General features: G+C 39.9%; 1 protein-coding gene across 2 annotated transcripts; it reads left to right on the forward strand.

Annotated features, from left to right (window-relative positions):
• The first annotated feature begins 3,363 nt into the window (after positions 1 to 3,363).
• Positions 3,364 to 22,642, forward strand: capzb (capping actin protein of muscle Z-line subunit beta). 2 transcript variants are annotated; one of them, XM_056447378.1, is made up of 10 exons: positions 3,364 to 3,525; positions 13,636 to 13,725; positions 14,184 to 14,305; positions 15,889 to 16,002; positions 16,074 to 16,215; positions 16,793 to 16,909; positions 18,938 to 19,003; positions 19,085 to 19,161; positions 20,159 to 20,253; positions 21,877 to 21,967. In XM_056447378.1, exons 1-9 carry the CDS (start codon positions 3,523 to 3,525, stop codon positions 20,250 to 20,252), a joined length of 825 nt encoding a protein of 274 aa, XP_056303353.1. In that variant the 5' UTR covers positions 3,364 to 3,522; the 3' UTR covers position 20,253; positions 21,877 to 21,967. The 2 variants fall into 2 exon arrangements, with proteins under 2 accessions (XP_056303353.1, XP_056303354.1); XM_056447379.1 differs by lacking the exon at positions 20,159 to 20,253 and having other exon boundaries at positions 21,877 to 22,642.
• The last annotated feature ends 1,151 nt before the right edge of the window (positions 22,643 to 23,793 follow it).

A 23,793-nucleotide genomic window follows, 5' to 3' on the forward strand; every position in this document is an offset into this window, starting at 1 on the left:
TACTGAAAGAATTGCTACCTGTTATAGGAGAACCTCTTCTTAACATTATCAACTCTTCTTTATCTTTAGGCCATGTTCCAAATCCTTACAAGTTAGCTGTTATTAAACCTATTATTAAGAAACCACAACTGGAACCCAGCAACTTAGCTAATTATAGGCCTATTTCAAACCTTCCATTTATATCTAAAATACTAGAAAAAGTTGTTTCTGCTCAATTCTGCTCCTTTCTGCAGACCAACAATGTTTTTGAAGTGTTTCAGTCAGGTTTCAGAGCTCATCACAGTACAGAAACTGCATTAGTGAAAATAACCAACGATTTACTCTTAGCTGCTGACCAAGGGTGCATCTCGCTATTAGTTCTACTCGATCTTAGTGCGGCATTTGACACCATTGACCATGGTGTCCTTATTAATCGCTTAAAGTCTACAGGTGTCCAGGGACAGGCCCTACAATGGTTTAAGTCATACTTATCTGACCGTTACCAGTTTGTAAATATAAATGGACAGCCTTCACAAATCAGCCCAGTAAAATACGGGGTGCCTCAAGGATCAGTTTTAGGCCCTTTGCTGTTTACAATATACATGCTACCCCTGGGAGACATTATTAGAAGACATGGGATCAGCTTTCACTGCTATGCAGATGATACTCAATTATATATTTCAACTAAACCTGACGAGACGTCTAATCTGTCCAAGCTAACTGAGTGTATTAAAGATGTTAAAGACTGGATGACCAACAATTATCTTCTCTTAAACTCAGACAAAACAGAATTATTACTTATTGGGCCTAAATACTGTACACAGCAGATCTCACAACTCGATCTACAATTAGAGGGATACAAAGTTAGCATTAGCTCTACTATAAAAGATCTGGGTGTCATATTAGACAGCAATTTAACTTTTAAAAATCATATTTCCCATGTCACAAAAACTGCTTTCTTTCATCTGAGAAATATCGCTAAGTTACGAAGTATGCTATCCATCTCAGATGCAGAAAAGCTAGTCCATGCTTTTATGACTTCTAGGCTGGACTACTGTAATGCTCTGTTTGCTGGCTGCCCAGCATCCTCTATTAACAAACTTCAATTAGTACAAAATGCAGCTGCCAGAGTTCTTACCAGGTCTAGAAAATTTGATCACATCACCCCAATTTTATCCTCCTTACACTGGCTGCCTGTTAAGTTTCGTATTGAATTTAAAATATTGCTTCTTACATATAAAGCTCTAAATAATCTAGCTCCTGCTTATCTAACCAATCTTCTGTCTCGCTACAATCCAACTCGCTCTTTAAGATCTCAAAACTCCTAAACTCTAATCTAGCTCCTAAACTCTGGAATAGCCTTCCTGATAACGTCCGAGGCTCAGACACACTCTCCCAATTCAAAACTAGATTAAAGACCTATCTGTTCAGTAAAGCATACACTTAGTGCACCACTTGGGGGGCTTCCACACAGGTTATGCATCTTGCTGATATACACTGTGAACATCAGCTACGCTAATTATTTTCTTTATTCTCCATTTCCACCTGGGGATACTCATCCCGAGGCCCTCAGACTATGCAGAGTCACTGATTAGATCCAAGACCAACGACGAGATGATCCCAAGGTTTCCATATCCTGGACCTCGCCGAATCCTGAGCAACTACTGCGATGGTCATGGAAGAGTGGAGAACATTAGACTGTTTCCTGTGACGCTCCAGAGACAGACGAGTCTTCGCTGAGGCCAGCTTCCAGCCTCCGCCACTGAGACTGCAGCTCTGCACAAGACGTTTGGCCAGCGGAGAAATTAAAATGGTCGTGCCCAACTGAGCCTGGTTTCTCTCAAGGTTTTTTTTCTTCACTTCCGCCTTTAGGGAAGTTTTTTTTCCCTCTCCGCTGTCGCCACTGGCTTGCATGGTTCAGGATCTGTAGAGCTGAACATCGTTGGATTTGCTCTTCAGTGTTTGGACTCTCAGTAGTGATTATTAAACCACACTGAACTGAGCTCAACTGAACTGAACTTAAACACTACAAACTGAACTACACTGTTCCTATTTACTGTGACCTTTTATGTGAAGCTGCTTTGACACAATCTACATTGTATAAGCGCTATACAAATAAAGGTGAATTGAATTGAATAGATAGATAGATAGATAGATAGATAGATAGATAGATAGATAGATAGATAGATAGATAGATAGATAGATAGACGGACGGACGGACGGACGGACGGACGGACGGACGGACGGACGGACGGACGGACGGATGGATGGATGGACGGATAGATAGATCGATAGATAGATAGATAGATATTTTATTTACACACACACACATATATATATATTTATTTAAATATCGACGCAGTGGCGCAGTAGGTAGTGCTGTCACCTTAGAGTAAGAAGGTCGCTGGTTCGAGTCCCAACTGGGTCAGTTGACATTCCTCCAGGTGCTCCAGTTTCCCCCACAGTCCAAACACATGCGCTATAGGGGAACTGATCAACTCAATTGGCCGTAGTGTATGAGTGTGTGTGAATGAGTGTGTATGGGTGTTTCCCAGTACTGGGTTGCAGCTGGAAGGGCATCTGCTGCGTAAAACATATGCTGGAATAGTTGGCGGTTTATTCCGCTGTGGCGACCCCTGATTAATAACGGGACTAAGCTGAAAATAAAAGTAATGAATATATATAGATATGATAAACAAAACATAACTATTTTAACAGATTTTTAGTTTTATATGTAATTTGCATCTTATATAAATATAAACAAACATTTTCTCGAATACATGCATGCATGTGTGAATGTAAATATGTACAAAATAAATATATAAAGTAGACACGCATATATAATATATCAAAACAAGCGTATTATCTCGGATTAGGATTAACTGATTCATTTATTAAGTTCAGGTTTATTTGTAAAGTGTCTTTCACAATCATAATTGTTGTAATTATTCACCTTTATTTGTATAGCGCTTTTACAATGTAGATTGTGTCAAAGCAGCTTCACACAGCGATTCAATTAGCTTTAGGAAAGGCGCACATTAGTGCATTACTCATATATGAATCAATATAGTGTGAACAGGAGATCATCTGTACATGTTCAGTTTCTCTGTGTGTGCTGTCTTCATCCGGCTCGGTTTATAATGTTATACTGCAGCTTCAGCTCCATGTGCTTCATGTTTTCAGTCATATTTGGCTTCTTCTGCTTCTGGTGTTATATTTAGCTTCTGCTCTCTGACGCCCCCTCGCGCCATCCCCGCGCCCCGCCTTTCAAGTTTCCGCCACGCCCCTGATCTTCTATATTTGGCCATGCCTTACTCGGGCGCCTGTGATTGGCCCGCGCGCTATCTGGAGCGGAATGACCCGGATATGCATGTCGCCCCCCTCCCCCGCCCGCAGGAGCCCGGATGAGGAAGTGAAGCGCTGACAGGGCAGGGTTGTTCCGTCAGAGAGATACTGAAGCGTCCAGAAACACCCCAAAAACCCCACCGGACGACCCGCACCGAGCCTCCAGTCCCGCACACACCGACACCGAGCGCCGCAGACATGGTAAGAGCCGCCGCCGCCGCGCCCGGACTCCGGTAAATGCCCGTTTTAGGAAAAGAACCGCGGAGCCTCCCTGAAACTGAGCCGCGATGGAGCCCACTATAGAACACACACACCCAGAAAAACACACACTTGGCGAAAAACACACTTCACACGACAAACATCACCAACAGAGCGCCTATTTGCGTTTCAGAGCGTTTTGGGGGGGTTTTGGTGGATTTGGTGTTTGTTTTGGTGTTAATATTCTAGTTATTGTGGTAAATATTTGAGTATTTTAGAGAAATGTTCGTGTTTATTTGCTTATATAGGAGTGAATGTTTGGTGTTTATATCTGTGGTGTTTGAGTTTAGCTGTCAGATGAGTTTAATGTTGTTTTCTATATTGAGTTCTGTCGTGTTCAATGTTTCAGATGTTGGTGTTTATCTTTGGTTTGGTTTTAGTGATATTTAGTTGGTTAATGTTTGACTTTTTTATATGTTTGATGTTTTTATATGTGTTGTTTTAGTTCAACTGTCAGATGAGTTTTAGAGATAGTTTAATGTGATTGTTTTTTGGTATTTATTGTAGTTTTGAGTTTCTGCTATCTTAAGTTTGTCAGTTTTGTTGTGGTGATTGGTGGATTGTTGTTGTTTTAATATTGTAGTTATTCTGGTAAATACTCGTAATTTAATCAAATGTTCGTATTTATTTGCTTATATAGGAGTTAATGTTAGATGTTTATATCTGTGGTGTTTGAGTTTAGCTGTCAGATGAGTTTAATGTTGTTTTCTATATTGAGTTCTGTAGTGTTCAATGTTTCAGATGTTGGTGTTTATTTTTGGTTTGGTTGTATGGTTATTCAGTGGGTTAGTGGGTATAATTGTGGTATTTTTATGTGTGTTTAATGTGAGTTTAGCTGTCAGATGAGTTTTAGAGAGTTTAATGTGATTTTGTTGGTATTTATGGTAGTTTTGAGTCTGCTATCTTAACTTTAGTCAGTCTTTTGGGGTGTTTGGTGGATTGGTAAAGTAATTATTCTGGTAAATATTTGATGTTCATTTTTATTTTCTTACATAGGAGTGAATGTTAGGTGTTTATATCTGTGGTGTTTGAGTTTAGCTGTCAGATGAGTTTAATGTTGTTTTCTATATTGAGTTCTGTAGTGTTCAATGTTTCAGATGTTGGTGTTTATTTTTGGTTTGGTTTTAGTGATATTTAGTTGGTTAATGTTTGATATTTTTATACGTTTGGTGTTTTTATATGTGCTGTTTTAGTTTAGCTGTCAGATGAGTTTTAGAGATAGTTTAATGTGATTCTGTTGGTATTTATTGTAGTTTTGAGTCTCTGCTATCTTAAGTTTTAGTCACTTTTTCTGTGGTGATTGTTGTTGTTTTAATATTGTAGTTATTCTGGTAAATACTCAAGTAATTTAATCAAATGTTAGTGTTTATTTTCTTATATAGGAGTGAATGTTAGGTGTTTATATCTGTGGTGTTTGAGTTTAGCTGTCAGATGAGTTTAATGTTGTTTTCTATATTGAGTTCTGTAGTGTTCAATGTTTCAGATGTTGGTGTTTATTTTTGGTTTGGTTGTATGGTTATTTAGTGGGTTAGTGGGTATAATTGTGGTATTTTTATGTGTGTTTAGTGTGAATTTAGCTGTCAGATGAGTTTTAGAGAGTTTAATGTGATTTTGTTGGTATTTATGGTAGTTTTGAGTCTGCTATCTTAACTTTTAGTCAGTTTTTTTAAGTGTTTGGTGAATTGGTAAAGTAGTTATTCTGGTAAATATTTGAGTATATCGTGTTTATTTTCTTTAATGGGAATGAATGCTGGGTGTTTATATATGTGGTGATTGGTGGATTGTTTTGGTTTTAATATTGTAGTTGTTGTGGTTATTTAAACAAATGTTAGTGTTTATTTTCTTATATAGGAGTGAATGTTTAGTGTTTATATCTGTGGTGTTTGAGTTTAGCTGTCAGATGAGTTTAATGTTGTTTTCTATATTGAGTTCTTGTAGTGTTCAATGTTTCAGATGTTGGTGTTTATTTTTGGTTTGGTTTTAGTGATATTCAGAGGGCTAATGTTTAAAATTTTAGTTTTTTTATAGGGGTTGTTTAAGTTTGGCTATCAGATGAGTTTTAGAGATAGTTTAATGGGCTTTTGTTGGTATTTGCGGTAGTTTAGTGTTTTGGGTTCTGAGTCTCTGCTATCTTGAGTTTTATTCAGTCCTTTGGAGTGTTTGGTGCATTGGTGTTGTAGTTATTCTGGTAAATATTTGTTTATTTCGAGAAATGCAAGTGTTTATTTTATGGGAGTGTTCTTATGTTGGGTGTTTATTTTTGTGGTGTTTGAGTTTGACTGTCAGATGAGTTTTAGAGTTAGTTTAATGTGATTTTGTTGGTATTTGTGGAAGTTTAGTGTTTTGGACTCTGAGTCTATGCTATTTGTATAGTTTCAGTCTTTTGCAGTGGTGTTTGGTGGATTGGTGCTTTAGTATTAATATTGTCATTTTTCTTCTAAATATTTGAGTAATTTAGAAAGCATTAGTCTTTGAGTTTAGCTGTCAGGTGAGTTTAGTTTGATGTTGTGTGTTTGTTATGTTGAGGCAGTTTGACTTCTAGTGTTTAATGTTGAGTTCAATGCTTTTTGAGATGTTGTTTATTTTCTGAGGTTGTTTAGTGAAAATTAGCGGCTAATGTTTACAGTTTTGGTATTTTTATTGGTGGTGTTTTGATTTTAGCTGTCGGATGAGTTTAGTGTTTGGTTTAATGTTGTTTTCTGTATGAGTTCTAGTCGTGTTTAATGATTCAGATTTTGATGTTTAAATTCTGTGGTTATTTCAGTGGTATTTGGTTAATGTTTACAGTGTTTTAGATGTGTCAGATGGGGTTTAGAGTTAGTTTAATGTACTTTTGTTGGTGTTTGTGGAAGTTTAATGTTCTTGAGTCTCTGCTATTTGTAGTTTTAGTCTTGTGGTGTTTGGTGGGTTGGTGTTTTGGTTTTAATATTGCAGTTATTCTGGTACGTGTTTGAGTATTTTAGGGAAATGCAAGTGTTTATTTCTTTTATGGGAGTAAATGTTGGGTGTTTATATCTGTGGTGTTTGTGTTTGACTGGCAGATGAGTTTTAGAGAGAGTTTAATGTGATTTTGTTGATATTTGTGGAAGTGTTTTGAGCTCTGAGTCTCTGCTATTTTAAGTTTTAATCTTTTGTGGTGATTGGTGGATTGTTTTGATTTTAATATTGTAGTTGTGGTAAATATTTGAGTCTTTTAGAGAAATGTTAGTGTTTATTTGCTTTTATGGGAGTGCATGTTGGGTGTTTATGTTTGTGGTGTTTTGACTTTGACTGTCATAAGAGTTTAGTTTTTAATATTTATTAGTTTAAAGCAGATTAATTTGTAGTTAATGTTGTAGTTTGCTTTGTTAAATATTTTAAGATTTCAGATATCTAAGTTGGATTTTCTCTGGATTTCAGATATTTTGTGAGTTGGGAGTGTTCGTGTTTATTTGCTTATATAGGGGTGCATGTTTGGTGTTTATATCTGTGGTGTTTGAGTTTAGCTGTCAGATGAGTTTAATGTTGCTTTCTATATTGAGTTCTGTAGTGTTCAATGTTTCAGATGTTGGTGTTTATTTTTGGTTTGGTTGTAGTGATATTTATTGGGTTATTGTTTAAAATTGTGGTATTTTTACAGTGTTTCCTCTAGGATTTTTTCCAGCTGTGGCGGCAGGTCTTATACACAAAACTACCATCTACCTATGGCGTTATTTCAATGACAAATGGAGAAATGTCTTGAGCGCAGTATTACATGTTGAGATCGCATTTATGCAATACGAGCATGCGTGCCGATTTCCTCTGCTTGTGCACAAAACCTCTTGCACCGCACGCCCTCAAATATACGCTGCTCAAGCACAGATCTTCTTCTGCGCTTTTGAATAAACACCGCTGAAGTGTGATTATGTAACAAGTATGTCTCCAACATTTATTAGATTTGTTAGGAATATTTATAAATGTCTCCAATAGACCTACAGAGCGGCATTAATGTGTCCTGAAGTAAAGTGGTTATAAACTCCAGCAAGATAAAGTCGTTGTATGCAGAACCACAGACCTTTCTCTATATATAAAGTATAATAATGGAAACTGTGTTCATCATAACTGAATGCTGTACGTCGTGTTTGCTGGCCTCACGCATCACGCACCTGTCAGTCAGTCAGCACGTCATCCTTAAAGAGTTAAACAAATAACGCACAGCACTACTACTGTTATAGAAATGTTTGCGCTGTTATAATTCACTCACCTTTTAATCTGTTTTGTGTGATTATAACCCGCTGTTAAAAAAACAACAACAATGAGTGAATGTTTTGAATGAGAAGCTGTAATGTAGCCGTGGCGGGATGAATTCTGGTGTGGTTGCCCACCATGGCAGAATGAATGTAGCAGAAACCATGCTTTATATGTGTTGTTCTGATTTTAACTATCAGATGAGTTTTAGAGAGAGTTTAATGGGCTTTTGTTGGTATTTGTGGTAGTTTACAGCAGTGTTTCCCAACCCTGTTCCTGGAGGCACACCAACAGTACATATTTTGGATGTCTCCGTTATCTGACCCATTAACTTCAGGTGTTGGAGTCTCTTCTGATGTTATGATAAGATGATTCAGGTGTGTTTGATTAGGGAGAGGTTGAAAATGTGTACTGTTGGTGTGCCTTCAGGAACAGGGTTGGGAAACACTGGTTTAGTGTTTTGAGTTCTGAGTCTGCTATCTTAAGTTTTAGTCAGTCTTTTGTGGTGATTGGTGGATTGGTGTTTTGGTGTTAATATTGTAGTTATTCTGGTTAATACTCGACTGTTGTAGAATAATGTTAGTGTTTATTTGCTTTTATCAGAGCGAGTGTGTGGTGTTTTTATTTGTGGTGTTTGAGTTTAACTGTTAGATGAGTTTAGTTTTTAATATTTTAATATTTATTATTGTGAAGCAGATTGCTTTGTAGTTTGCTCTGTTAAATATTTGAAGATTTCAGATCTCTATGTTAGATATTCTCTCGATTTCAGATATTTAGAGTTCTGAGAGTTGTAAATGTTAGTGTTTGTTTGCTTTAGTGAGTGAAAGTTTAGTGTTTATATATGTGCTGTTTGAGTTTAGCGTATGGTTAAATGGTTTTGCCGGTGCTTCTTGTTGTATTAATATTTTAGTTTAGGTTAGCTAGTGTTTATCCTCAGTGGTGTCAGCATTCATATATTTGACTTGAGAGCAGACTCGAGAGGGTTTAGCATTAGATGTGTTGATAGTTAGTTTGGTTTTCCTGTAATTCAGTATTTGGTTTAGTTTAGTAGGTGTTGTTTTGGAGGTTTTGTAAAGTTTTATATTTTCAGGTTTAGTCTGTCATGATTTGAAGTGTTTCTCGCCAGAGTCTGATTCTGCACTAATTTGAGTTTATTTTTCAGAGGGATTCGAGTGGCATTTGGGGTATTTTAATACTTGTTGTTGAGTTAATTTGGTTTAAGGGGTTACCTCCGGGTCAGTGAGTATTTTAAGAGTTGTATTGTGTGATGAAGGATTGTATTTTTCTTGAATTTAGTATTTCAGGTAGTGTTTGTGTAGGCATGGGCGATATGGACTGAAAATCTCATCACAATATTTTCCAGCATTTATTCAAAAGGGATCATTTTGATGACCATTTATGTGGATCCACTGAGAGACAAGAAAGTCCAGTGTTTTTAGTAAACATTAGCAATTTTCATGTTGTTTATATCTTTCTTTTTTACACACTTCATCCCTGCTCCTGGATCTCCACTATCCTCAACCATAATTAAACACTGAAGCAGCTGATCATGCTATTCAGGATGTAAAATACACACTCCCACGTGCTGAACCAGGTGATAAACTCTGCATGACAGCGAGCAGAGTTCAAGACCTCTAGGATATGTTTAAATGTAATCTCTGTGTCATTCATACTGGACACTAGAGGTCGCCCTCGAGTCTCATAGTCTCCATATACTGTACTGTCGAAGACCTCCACTATGGTCGGCTCTCACTGCATGAGGAGATAGATGATAGAAAGGGATAAATGGATCATGAAGAGAATAATCACGGATCACTATCTGGATTATTTGTATTCTTCAAGTTATCCTGGGTATTTTATAGACCCTTTTGAGGGATGTAAATGAAAACAATGATCCCAACACAGTTCCTGTTTTATATTTTTAATTTCTACAGCTTCCGAGAATCCAAAAAGCTCCACATATTCATAAATTATGCTGTGATAGCTGTTTTAACTTTAAGTTATGATTGAATTGCCTCTTGTTACTGCTGTGAAATAGTTTGATAATAAGCAGGAAATGTTCATGATCAATGTTATGAGGTGAATTTAGTGTAAAAGTATGTCAGTAAGTTGGTATTTGTAAACAGGCAAACTATCACACTTGGACCTCTGCAATAATACATAATTCACAGACTAATTATAGGTTTGACATTATTACGATATCTCCATTTTTGTTTCATCATGGGAGAATGTTTGCCTGTGTATTGCAGATGATATAATATCGGCCATCTCTTGCTGTTTGCTGGTTTTCATTAAGGATTTGGGTCTGGTTTGGTATTTGTGTGTTTAATCAGAGGAGTTTAGTGTTTTACCAGTTTTCAAGATAAACCACAGCTAATTTTACGGTTTCAAATATTTGTCATTATTGAAACTGAGTGATTATCGCGATTTTTAATTATGGTAATCGCTAAAAGTTGCAGTGTAAATGCATGTTAATATACACCATAAATAATAAAGAAATACAGTTTGGTGTGTTAGTTTCATTTGCAGTGTGTCCTGCACACTATTGAGAATACTAATCTGGTGCTTGCCCTTATCAAGCTGAATCACGAACAGTATCAGAATAATTGCAGTATTAGCACACGCATTTGTTTGGTTTTTAAAGAGCGGCTTTATGCAATATTGTGAACACACACAACCTTATCGCTGCTTTGAGACGATTATTATTGTGGAAAGCTCTAAACAAATAAACTTGAGCTTATAGACATGATCATTTTGATCAATATAATAAAATATAATATCCATACGTCACATCTGTACATGTTTAGATGCGAGTTTAGTGTTTGAGTTGGTCATGTGTGTATTAGAGCTGAGCATTTATTATTACTTGTTAATTATTTATGCAATGATGACCAAGGGCATCACAGTGGCGCAGTGGGTAGATCAATCACAGCAAGAAGGTCTCTGGTTCGAGCCTCGGCTATTCAGTGTGTGTTTCTGTGTGGAGTTTGCATGTTCTCCACGTGTTGGTGTGGGTTTCCTCCGGGTGCTCCGGTTTCCCCCACAGTCCAAACACATGCGCTATAGGGGAACTGATCAACTAAACTGGCCGTAGTGAATGAGTGTGTGTGTGTGTGTGTGTGTGTGTGTGTGTGTGTGTGTTTGCAGCTGGAAGGGCTTCCGATGTGTAAATCATATGCTGGAATAGTTGGTGGTTCATTCCACTGTGGTGACCCCAGATCAATAAAGGGACTCAGCCGAAAAGAAAATGAATGAATGTTGAGCAAGTAATTTTACATTCGATTGTTCAGTTTCTGTACTTGAATACTGTTTGACTCTCCAGAAAACTGTAAAGCACTGTTTATTTATTTATTTGTTTGTTTATTTATTTGTTTATTTGTGCATGTAGTATATTATGTTTTATGGAATAAGCCTTGATCATCCCAGTTGATCTAAATAATGACATTTTTCCAAATAAAGCTGTTCAAATCATCTGGTGAAACCTAATTCCTATCGCATTATCGCAGCACAACATACGGCAGTGTCAGGCTTTTCCCCTGTGGTGCAGCCGTGGTGTGTGCCGTCAGTGTTCAGGTGAACAGAAGTGCTGGTGTGTGTTTGTTTAATCCAGATCTCGGGGGTTAATGGAGTTCAGCGCCGCTGTGTTTGGTTTGCAGGGTTTGAGTGGCGCTGAGTTTCGGCAGATGTGCTGGTAGAGTGTAAAGGAGAGTGTGTAATCCTCAAGCTGGTTTGGGCGCAGTGTAGAAGTGTGTGAGTGATTGAGAGCGGGTGTTCAGATTCTCTTAGACCTCCAGTTATAGACAGAGCAGGTGTTTCTGCTCAGGGTCGCTCTGTCAGGTGTGTGTGAAGCGGCGCTCACTGTGGATCAGCTCAGAGTCTGGACAAACACCAGCTCTCCACCACGGTTTATTCACTTCAGGTATACCAAGAGAAACTGCTGTTTTATCTTCATTTACAGCTCTGTGGCACAAAACTAGCTGAATGAACTCTGGGTAATCCAAACAGGTTATGATCAGGCTGTTTCACAAAGCTTGGTGTAAACGTTCTGTTAACTCAGGGTTTAACTCAGAGTGTGTGGTTTAACTCTGGACTGCATGCGGCTGAAAGTGTGACAAGTGCAGAAAACAGCCAATCACACGAGTGGAGCAAACAGCCAATCACAGACACACGAGTACAGAAAACAGCCAATCACACAAGTGAAGCAAACAGCCAATCACACGACACACGAGTGGAGCAAACAGACAATCACAGACACACGAGAGGAACGAACAGCTAATAACAGACACACGAGTACAGAAAACAGCCAATCACAGACACACGAGAGGAGCAAACAGCCAATCACACAACACACGAGAGGAACGAACAGCCAATCACAGACACACGAGTACAGAAAACAGCCAATCACACGAGTGGAGCAAACAGCCAATCACACAAGTGGAGCAAACAGCCAATCACAGACACACGAGAGGAACGAACAGCCAATCACAGACACACGAGAGGAACGAACAGCCAATCACAGACACACGAGAGGAACGAACAGCCAATAACAGACACACGAGTGGAGCAAACAGCCAATCACACGACACACGAGAGGAACGAACAGCCAATAACAGACACACGAGTACAGAAAACAGCCAATCACACAAGTGGAGCAAACAGCCAATCACACGACACACGAGAGGAATGAACAGCCAATCACACGACACACGAGTACAGAAAACAGCCAATCACACGAGTGGAGCAAACAGCCAATCACACAAGTGGAGCAAACAGCCAATCACAGACACACGAGAGGAACGAACAGCCAATAACAGACACACGAGTGGAGCAAACAGCCAATCACACGACACACGAGAGGAACGAACAGCCAATAGCAGACACACGAGTACAGAAAACAGCCAATCACACAAGTGGAGCAAACAGCCAATCACACGACACACGAGAGGAACGAACAGCCAATCACACGACACACGAGTACAGAAAACACCCAATCACACGAGTGGAGCAAACAGCCAGTCACAGACACACGAGAGGAACGAACAGCCAATCACAGACACACGAGTACAGAAAACAGCCAATCACACGAGAGGAACAAACAGCCAATCACACAACATAATCAAATGTAATGAATTAAAATGAGTTTTGAAGGCAGTAATCCTCCCCATTCCTCGTGTACGAGCGGACGCAGCCATTTTAATCTCTGTGGCTCCAGATCTCCGCTCTTTCTCTTATGTTGATTATTAGATGTTTAATTGAGCTGGTTCTGCTGTCTGATGATGTGTTGTATGATTGTGTTTTGTCTGGATAGTGTTGACACATGTCTGTTTGTGTTCTGTGGTTTATTAATCCTCCTCATCTCTCCTGTAGGAAACTGAATATGAAGATATTAAAGGATCAGATCAATAATGTGGCTTCAGCACCAGCACAGATGAGCTTGAGGAGCTTTATTAAAGCTAATACACACATGACAATATTTACCTGTTTATTATGGGTGTTACTTTACAGTTCAAAGCTGACTGTTATTCAGGTATAAGTACAGGTAATCAATATTGATCAGCATCATCATCGGCACCAAAAGACAACTGATTCAGAAATGCTTTAAAAGATGTGTGTTCACTGCACATACCGACGTGTGTGTGTGTGTGTGTGTGTGTGTATATACACACATGTCCCTTTACTCACAGCTGGCTGCTCCGCCATCTCTAACCCAGAATAAAGGTTAGCTGTAGCACAAGTCACCATGATGAGGAAACCGACCCGCCGCCTTGAGCTCAAACTAAACCTGTATAAGTGTGTTTTGAGTTGCTGAGTAACTGTGTGTGTGTGTGTGTGTGTGTGTGTGCGCAGAACGAGCAGCAGTTGGACTGTGCGCTGGACCTGATGAGGCGTCTGCCTCCACAACAGATCGAGAAGAACCTCAGCGACCTCATCGACCTGGTCAGTGTGTGTGTGTGTGTGTCTGTGAGAGAGAGAGTGTGTGTGTGTTTAAGGGAATGTCTGTCTGTATGTCTGTCTGTCTGTCTGTGTGTGTGTGTGTGTGTGTGTGTGTGTGTGTGTGTTTGTGTGTGTGTATAAGTGTGACTCTGTGTGAGAGTGTCTCTCCTTGTGTGTGTATGAGAGAGAGCAACAGTGTATCTGAGAGTCTGAGAGTCTGAGAGTGTGTGTGTGAGAGTTGTTATCAGTTATTAGCGTGTGTGTCCGTCACGCAGCAGGACTGAGCAGCGGTCAGATGGTTCTCATGGATTGTCACCTTCAGACGGGTTACAGGAGGAAGTGTGTGTGTGTGTGTGAGTGTGTTCCGTGAGTGTGTGTGATGTTCAATAATGAGCGTCTGACTAACTCGTGCAGGAATTCACTTCCTGTGTGTGTGTGTGTGTGTGTGTGTGTGTGTTCAGGTGCCCAGTCTGTGTGAGGATCTGCTGTCGTCGGTGGATCAGCCGCTGAAGATCGCGCGTGATAAAGTGGTCGGTAAAGATTATCTGCTGTGTGATTATAACCGCGACGGCGACTCCTACAGGTCAGACACGCTCACTACACACACACACACACACACACACACACTGATCTGTTAAAGCTTGGTCAGGTGTGATGCTAAGCTTTAGAGTAATGTTATATTCATGTTCCAGTAGTTCTCAGCACTTTGGGTTGTGAAATAATGTAATAATTGAACACAGATACCAGAATAAAGAGATGAAATGCTGAAAAATAAACTCGTAACTGATGCTGTTTAAAGGAGATATTAACACATGTATAGCAGGGCTCGGTAGCACCCATGCTCACAACTTCACAGATGTAGGAGCATCACCAATAATGAATGAGCACCGCTGTCAATGCTATATTAATGCATTTATTATATTTAAAACAGCATTATATCAGGACTAACCAAAAGCAGAAACAACCATCACCCAGTTCTGTAGTGACTTACTGATATCTGCACAAAATCAATGTCCAATAGTTATAAAAGATGAAGGATTGCAGCTGGAAATGTCCATTGTGCACTATTGTTTTCATACATGTAGAACACGGATCCATTTCTGCTATAACACATGTGTAAGATTATAATAAATCATAATTCAGTGCTGAACACCGTCAGAGAAAAATCATCAGAGGAAGAAAAGTCTCTTCTGTCACTCTTTAGATGTGTTTCGGTGTGTGTCGTCTCGTTATGTGCTGGTTTTCATTTGTCTGTGTTGTAGAGAGCTGCAGGCGAGTCGGCCGACCTGATATATGCGCAGGGCAGAGCAGTTTAATATTGATTTGATCTGCTGGAGTTAGAAATCAGACTGTTATAAGCTCCTAAGCGGTAGAGCTTATTATGCGGTTCTGGCGCCATCTTGTGGATAGAAAACATCAGCCGTCTTTGGTCTACAGCCGTGTTTCCCAACCCTGTTCCTGAAGGCACACAAACAGTCCACATTTTCAACCTCTCCCTAATCAAACACACCCGAATCACCTCAGCAGAACATTAGAAGATACTCTAAAACCTGACACGAATGGGTCCGATAAGGGAGACATCCAAAATATGTGCTGTTGGTGTGCCTCCAGGAACAGGGTTGGGAAACACTGCTCTACACTATGGCTGTTAATGGCCGCCGACGAGATTCTCTCTCAGAAATGGTAAATATTTTAAAACAGGCACTAATCTTACAAATAAACTGCCTAGCTGCAATCTAAACAACTACATTCTTGATTAAAAAGCCTCAAACGTACATTATGTTGTCTAACAGCAGTAATATTCGTCAAACTGTGGTGTCTCTGCTTGTTGCTGGCTGTATGTGGGCGGAGTAATACACAAAGGGTGAAGAGGCTGTACGGGTGCTGATATTGCTTAAATATCTCACAGCTATCAGCCAATCAGATTCAAGAACCAGACAGAACTGTTGTGTAAATGTGTGTGTGTGTGTGTGTGTGTTATTTATATTTACTATGTACATGAGATACACGCACATTATGTGTGTGTGTGTGTGTTCAGATCTCTGTAGTATAATAATACTGTGATTTGATTGTGTGTGTGTGTGTGTGTGTGTGTTCAGATCTCTGTAGTGTAATAATACTGTGATATGATTGTGTGTGTGTGTGTGTGTGTGTGTGTGTGTTCAGATCTCCATGGAGTAATAAGTACGAGCCGCCGATCGATGATGGAGCGATGCCGTCTGCGCGCCTGCGGAAGCTGGAGGTGGAGGCCAACAACGCCTTCGACCAGTACAGAGACCTGTGAGTACCCTAGCCCCGCCCCCTCTGTGCTCTCATTGGCCGAGTGGCTGACAGCGTTGCTCCGCCCACAGGTACTTCGAGGGCGGGGTCTCGTCCGTTTACCTGTGGGATCTGGACCACGGGTTTGCCGGCGTAATCCTCATCAAGAAGGCTGGAGACGGATCCAAGAAGATCAAGGGCTGCTGGGACTCCATCCACGTGGTGGAGGTGCAGGTGGGCGTACAGGAAGTGATGTCAGTCACAGGAAGTCACATCATTGACTGCTTTTATCCAGCTCTGTTGGTGTGGTGAGAAATCGAGTCCCCCGCAGACAATTGTGTCCGCCTAGGACCCTGGGTGATGCTATTGGTTCACTGCCGTTGTAATAGGTATAGTTTGTAGCGCCTGATTAAATATGCAGTGTAATCTCCTTTAGATTTGTCATTTTAAAGAGCTTTATAATGACAGAAAACTGTTTGACATGATCTATTTCATATACTGATGTACAGCTAAAGGCATGTGTTGTGGCGTGGAGAAACAGACTATTAAATGTTGACGAAGGTTTCAGTTATTTTAACTATGTGTGTCTTTAACTTACCGATAATAATGTCACTGATATGAGTGGTCTTGTTATAAAGCACTTTTGATCAGGCATTCAACGCAGACTATCCATTGGGGTCCTAAGCGGACTCTTGCAGGCGGCACTGGATTTCTTATGACACTGGTCCATTCTGGTACTGGAGTTACTGGGAGACTGATGATGAGAGGATTTATTAACGTGTGTGTGTGTGTGTGCGTGTGTGTGTTTCAGGAGAAGTCCAGCGGCCGCACAGCTCACTATAAACTCACATCTACTGTCATGCTGTGGCTGCAAACCACCAAAACCGGCTCTGGAACCATGAACCTCGGCGGCAGCCTCACCCGACAGGTGACACACACTTATTTTATATATATATATATATATATATGTGTGTGTGTGTGTATCTATCTACACATTCATATACACAAGGCACACACACACTCAAGCAACATATAACAAACATTACATGAACACAGATGCACAACACATACACACTGACTACACTAACCCACACACCTTCACAACACACTCATACACTATTTTCTCACACACACATTCATAAACGTTCTCACCAAATACAGCACAAACACATTCATTTATATACACACACACACTCTCATACTTGCACAGCATACTGACACACAATACACAAACACACACATGAACACACACTCATTTACAGCAAGGTTATTATAGTTAACGAACATTAATGAGAAAACAGGAACTAGACCTGAAATAGAAATAAAGGTGAGTGTTTTAACAGCTAGACCTGATGAAACTGTGTTGTTCACACAAAACTAACTGAAAAGAACTAAAATGATAGCAAAAACATCTTCGTTTTCGTCTTTGTAAATGTTTTGAACACACACTGTAAGGCTTTTAGAGGTTCATCTGTTTACATCACGCTGCAGGTGTTTGACCTGTACGACACCTCAGAGTCTGTGAAGCTATTGGCCAGATCAAGCCGGTCCTCCTCCAGTCATCTTCACTGTTGCTCCTGCGACGAAAACACTGAGTGGACATGACCGCAGCGGGGACAGCATTAAATATGACCCGAGCAGACACTTAAAATGATTAATTTAACACATTAGTGCCCAATATTTCTGTATAAACTGCATTTCTTTGCCTTGTACATGTGTAATGACAATAAAGTTGAATCTAATCTAATTAGCGATCGTGAACGAATCCTTTTTTTAACTGGATCTTCTAAGTGAACCAGAACTGAATCATTTGAAATGATTCACATCTCCAGTATCGTTAAGCACTTATCCACAAGCTACTTACTTATTCACATGCCTGATCCCTCCTCTGACTGGAAATAAACCAGTATATAGTGAGTTATTGAGTTATTAGAACAGTACACTCAGATCAGACTTGAGAAGCGGTGAGCTGATAACACTGCACATGAGTGATTCAGTGAACCGAACACGACACGTGACTAAACCTGAACAACTGCAGCGCAGGTAACCCGAGGGCTTAACTGAGAGGATCTGGAGACACGGGAGTTTATTTCATCACAGAAATCGTTTAAATGAGTGACTCCTGCTTCAGTCGGGATGAAAACATTATTGTCAGACACTGTCAGATGATATGATGTTTAACTGACTGAAATCATGATCGCTGACTGCATCCTATTGGATATATTGAGTCCAAACATGAGAGGAGCGTCACAAAAGATCTGAAGTTCCCATCATTACTGTGTGTCTAACCTCAGAAGCAGCCCTGCACACACACATCGTACCCCAGGCTGCTGGATTACAGATTGAGGATGGGCAGACTGTCTTTGATTGAGCTTTTATTACACAACATTTATTCTGATCATATTAAACCTTAACAAAAATATCCTGATTTACAAATAATAACTAAAACTAACACTGAGACGAAGAAAAGGTCAACTAAATGAAGCAATTTCACAGTCTAGACACCAATAAATCCAGTAAATCTGCCTCTAAAGAGCATTAAAACTCACTCAATCTGAACTCAAATACAAACTAATGACAGACCCCGAACTATTATAACATAGATACACACACACACAACTTACTAACACACAAAAGACATACAAACCTTTAGACACAATCATTCACACACACCAAAGACACACATTGTCTCTCTCTCACACACACACACACACACACTAACACAAAAGACACACATCTAGACACACATTTTCACACATTCACACACACAACATAATAACATGCTAAAGTCCCACACATTCTCTCACACACACACAAAAGACATACACTTATAAAAACACTCAATCACATTCATACACACACACACACACACACACACACACACACTAGTGATGTGCCACTTATAGCCCAGAGCACCAGTGTCCGGTTACTGACCTGTGTGTGTGTGTATGTGTAGATGGAGAAAGACGAGACTGTCAGTGAATCCTCTCCTCACATCGCTAACATCGGACGCCTGGTGGAGGTGAGTTCACACGCTAACGCTAGTGTAGCTTACATGTGTGGTCATACATGCTGAATGTGTGTGTGTGTGTGTGTGTGTCAGGAAATGGAGAACAAGATCCGCTCCACCCTCAATGAGATCTACTTCGGCAAGACCAAGGACATCGTCAACGGCCTGAGGTAAAGCTACGGCTGCGTGCTAGCAGCTGATGAAGTGCGCACACACACACACACACACACACACACACACACACACACGCTCTCTCTTCATGAGTTTTTTTATGGGTGTGTGTGTATATAAATAAGATAGGATGTCGTTCAGTGACATCACACAAACAGACGTGACTCCTTCCTGAACGTCAGCACACACTGATGTAGATTTCCACATCAGCTCAGCAGACGACATGTTCATATAGTCCTGTGTCCACGCTCTGTAGTCTGTTTCTCCAATCACAATCGATCAGACAACAGTGAATGAATCTCTTCTGAGTGAATCATTTGAGTGAATCATTAAGACAAGCACTTGAGCACCTCTTGCTGATTTACTGTCATGTTAATAAATCCTGACAGGCCAGAAGAGCTGCACTGAATCAACTGAATCAGTGTCGATTCATTCTCACTGGAGTGATTCATCAGGAAATGACTCTTTGATTCACTGATTTAGAATCCATCTGTTGACTCTCTGAACTTCTCAGTTCATCAGTCCATTCACTCATCTGTCTGTACATCTATCTATCCATCCATCCGTCTAAATCCATCAATCTATCAATCTGTCTATTGTCCAATTATCCATCCATCCATCTATCTGTACATCCATCCATCCATCCATCCATCCATCCATCCATCCATCCATCGGTCTATCAATCAATCTATCTTACAGATTTGATCATTGTTTTCCAGAGATGTTATTTTCTGTAAACCGATTCAAACGGTTACATCTGAGAGTCATATAGACTGAATGATTCAAAGAGCTGGTTCATTGGAGTCATTTGTCTGTGAATCGTCCTCTACAGGTTGTGTTAGCGAGAACAAACGGTTGATTAGCGAGTGTTTGCTCCGTCAGTCAGAAAGTGTGCTGTTTTCTCCATGTTCCTCATCTGTTCTCCACCATCAGCCCAGTCATTTCCTTCTTTATTTTCCTCTGTCCGTCTGTGTGTCCGTCTGGGCTGTGCGTCAGGTCTATCGAGTCTCTTCCTGATAATCAGAAGTATCGTCAGCTGCAGCGGGAGCTCTCTCAGGTTCTGACGCAGCGTCAGATCTACATTGACTAGGGTCAGACGGGCCTGCGTGTGTTTGCCTGCCCCACACACACACACACACACACACACACACACACACACACACACACTAACCGCATGCACCGTGGAGTGCAGGAGTGATTTAATAGGCTTCTGCATTAGGCTTTCAGAGTGAAGCATGACATTATACTACATCAGACTAGCATGATCACCAATAAAAATACAACACTGAAGTGTGTGTGTAAGATAAGAAGCGTTCCCACACCTCGTGAAAGTACTTCAGTTAAATTTGACATAAGATTTGTGTATTTAATTGTCAAAAACAGAACACAAAACTGAACTCTTCTACAATAACACTGACCCGTGCACACATGATCAAGCTTGAATATTACCACTACTGAACATGATAAATAACTACTGTACAATATTCAGTGTAAGTCAAACGTGAGGCTCTGTAGGCCTGTCTGGTGCTGCATATGCTGGGTATGAATTATTAAAGTGCTTGATTTAAAATGAACACTGCTCTAAAGCTCTGGAATCTGCTGTTCATGACAGAGTGGGAACCCTTTATAATGCACTACATATATGTATAATACACCTACACTAGACATTACCTGTGTAAATGCAGCTGGATGTACTTTTATTTAGCAGAAATACCTCATAACAGCTAGATATGATGTTATTAGGGATGCGGCCAGATGGAATATTCTGGATCCACTTTGCCAAATCAAAGACCGGAATGCTTTATAATAATTATATTTATTTAATAAAATGATATAACCTCATTTATCAGGCTTTTTAGATTTACCTGCATAATTTAAATGATTGACAGTAAACGAGTCGAGAGGCGTCATTTTAACAGTGTTGCCATGACAACACAGTAGCGCTAGTTAAGCAGCAGGAATGAGTATACTACATATGAGATGACCTATAGGAACGCTGTTTTAGCAGACTTTAGTTTTCCATTAAGCATGTGAGGTTGATCTGTATATATGTGTAGGTGTAGATGAGTGGAATATCCACATGTTTATATTTTAATAAAGTCATATTTTTATCTTTGACTGCAGCACATGCAGAAATGCTCAACACGGCCCTTCATTGCTCTTGTGCTGTGGTCTGTGCATTGATATTAATCATGTATATTTCAGCCGTTCTCTTTTGGGTTGATGCAGTTTTCAGCTGATCATTTTTGGTGACTGAAAGTTCAGATATAAATAAAATGTGGAAAAAATGGAGCTTCGCTATTACAATAGATTTCTTATTTAGTTTTAATTGACTATAATCAGCATCAAGATGCCTTTCAAGATTTAATTTCACAGTTACAACTAAAATAACCGTATCATTAAATAAATAGAGTTTTGAAGTAGGAATAAACACTTTTAAAATGTTGTTACACTCGAGGATTTTAATTATTTCTGTCAAAAAGAGGATTGTCCATTAGTTTTCCCCAATTCCTTAGAAAACTGCTGTTTTTATCAGAGTATTGTGCATCTGAAGAGTGTATTAATGTGTATTAATGTGTGCTGAGATGTGGAAAGTGCTTTAACCCAACCTATATTCATGTTGTTTGTTCATGTTTATGGGTGTAACAGTACGACGATGATGATGAATAAATACGGCTGTTCTGTAAGATGTGTGTGTGTGTGGTGTTTTTCAGGAGCGTCCAGCCGCTGGCGGATAAATCGAAGCAGGAGGCTCTGAAGAACGACCTGATTCAAGCGCTTAGCCAACGCAAACAGCAGAGCTAGAGACCTCACCACCTGTCTCTCTCTATCTCTCTCTCCGTCTGTCTGTCTGTGTGTCTCACTCTCCGTCTGCACCGCACACCTCTCTGTGGAAAACGGCGAAAAAGGAGGAAAGGCTTTTCGTTTTTTTGTATTTTCAGCTGCACCCGTCTCTCTCTCTCTCTCTCTGGTCTGTAATCATGTAGTATTAAGGTGGAGCTCTCAGTGATGTCACCACGTGGGGGCGGACCTTTTCTCCTGCCATCAGAAGAATGAGTTTTCGTGTAGTTTCACCCTCCACCTGTCACAGGAATATCACAGCCGGGTGGTATATAAATATATAAATACGAATATACACACATGTATGTATTATGACCTTGATATCGCTGTTAATATTAAACTTTCTGCTTGAGTTCACACAGATGTGTGTGTGTGTGCGTGTATGTGTGTGAGTGCGTGCGTGTGTGTGTGTGTGCACATCTCTGTGTTTTATTAAGCAAAAGCAGCAAACATGTTCCCCCTGTCTCTCTCTCTCTCTCTCTGGCCATCTGGGAGCGTCAGACGGTTTCGTTCTTTTCTTCAGGGTGGATTATTATTTGTCCAGTTTATTTCTTTTGGTCTGTGTTTTTGTTTTTTATTTGTAAAGCTTACGGTTTATGTATTAGGGCCTCCAGCAACAATAAAAACAGGAAAACTGCAGTATCTGCGTTGTTCTTTCTTTCTGTTTGCTTTTGTAATATTTCTTTTTACCAAAAAATGTCATTTGAGGTGTCAAAATCACATAAAATATTGGTAAACTCGTGTTTCTATGAAGCTAAAGAGATTTCCCATGACTATCCTGTCACTTTCTTCTCACATAATGAAATCAATTACATGCTAATCAATATTTTATGCACTCGTAAATTTAGTAAGTACTCGTGTAAGGAAGCCGATAATGGCCTGTCCTCCATTAACATAAATAAGACACTTATCACTATCGCTTATGCTAATGCAACACATTTGTTAGTGATTGGAGGAAGATACTTACCTTTATTCAGTCTTTGACATCTTAAAACAGATTAAACAAAACAATTTCGTTTGTTAACGTTTAGACTATATGTCTGTGGCTTGTTGACGCTTATTTTTAAGCTTATAAATCGACTTTTTAACGTCTGAAATTTGATTTACTCGTTATTTCAGTTGGATTTTCAGCGGCAGTTTTCAAAAAAAAGAGCGCGAATTCTTCTGAGGTGTTGCTAGGCAGCTTAGAACATTTTTATAAAAGGTATGTAAAGTAAAATACTTCGAAGGGTTTACACCGCGAAACTGATCAGTAATTTACCGTCAAATAAAAAGTAAAAGGTTCCGTGGGTGAACGGGGAGACCCCTTGTCCGGTTTTTGGGTGTTCCTCAGGTGGAACTGCGGCCTCCAGCGGCGGTCTGAATCAGCGCAGGTTTCTAGAGCAGGTGCAGCTGTTGATGGAAAGGCCTCAGGGCGACCCTTACATATTAAAGGCGCTGTAGTGAAATATACTCCACAGAAACCCACTCATTATTCATAATTAAAACGAGCTTCCTGTGAGCTGATGCTGGGGGGCTTGCGCTGACGCGATCGAGACAGCAGAAGGCGCCAAGATAACATCAAACAATTCAGTTACATTTGATGTAAGCTCTCTGTGCACAAAATAAGATCACTGTCTAACTCAGATCAAACATCCAAAGGTTCCTCAGCACCATTACAAACTGAGTAAACAATTATCAGAATAAATGTAGAAACCTTCAAAACTACAGCTATCTTCTGAGATAAGGCGGACATGCGCAGACACGCTCCAGACAGCAGAAGGCGCCAAAATAAAACAGTTGGGAGTTTT

Source organism: Danio aesculapii, chromosome 22, assembly GCF_903798145.1.
Source record: "Danio aesculapii chromosome 22, fDanAes4.1, whole genome shotgun sequence".
Classification (NCBI taxonomy): domain Eukaryota; kingdom Metazoa; phylum Chordata; class Actinopteri; order Cypriniformes; family Danionidae; genus Danio; species Danio aesculapii.

Bases quoted from the DNA above. Each gene is read 5' to 3' on its own strand.
- capzb (XM_056447378.1), top strand. The intron at 14,306-15,888 runs GTCAGACACGCT...GTGTGTGTTCAG, and splicing joins CGCGACGGCGACTCCTACAG to ATCTCCATGGAGTAATAAGT. The intron at 16,216-16,792 runs GTGGGCGTACAG...TGTGTGTTTCAG, and splicing joins TCCACGTGGTGGAGGTGCAG to GAGAAGTCCAGCGGCCGCAC.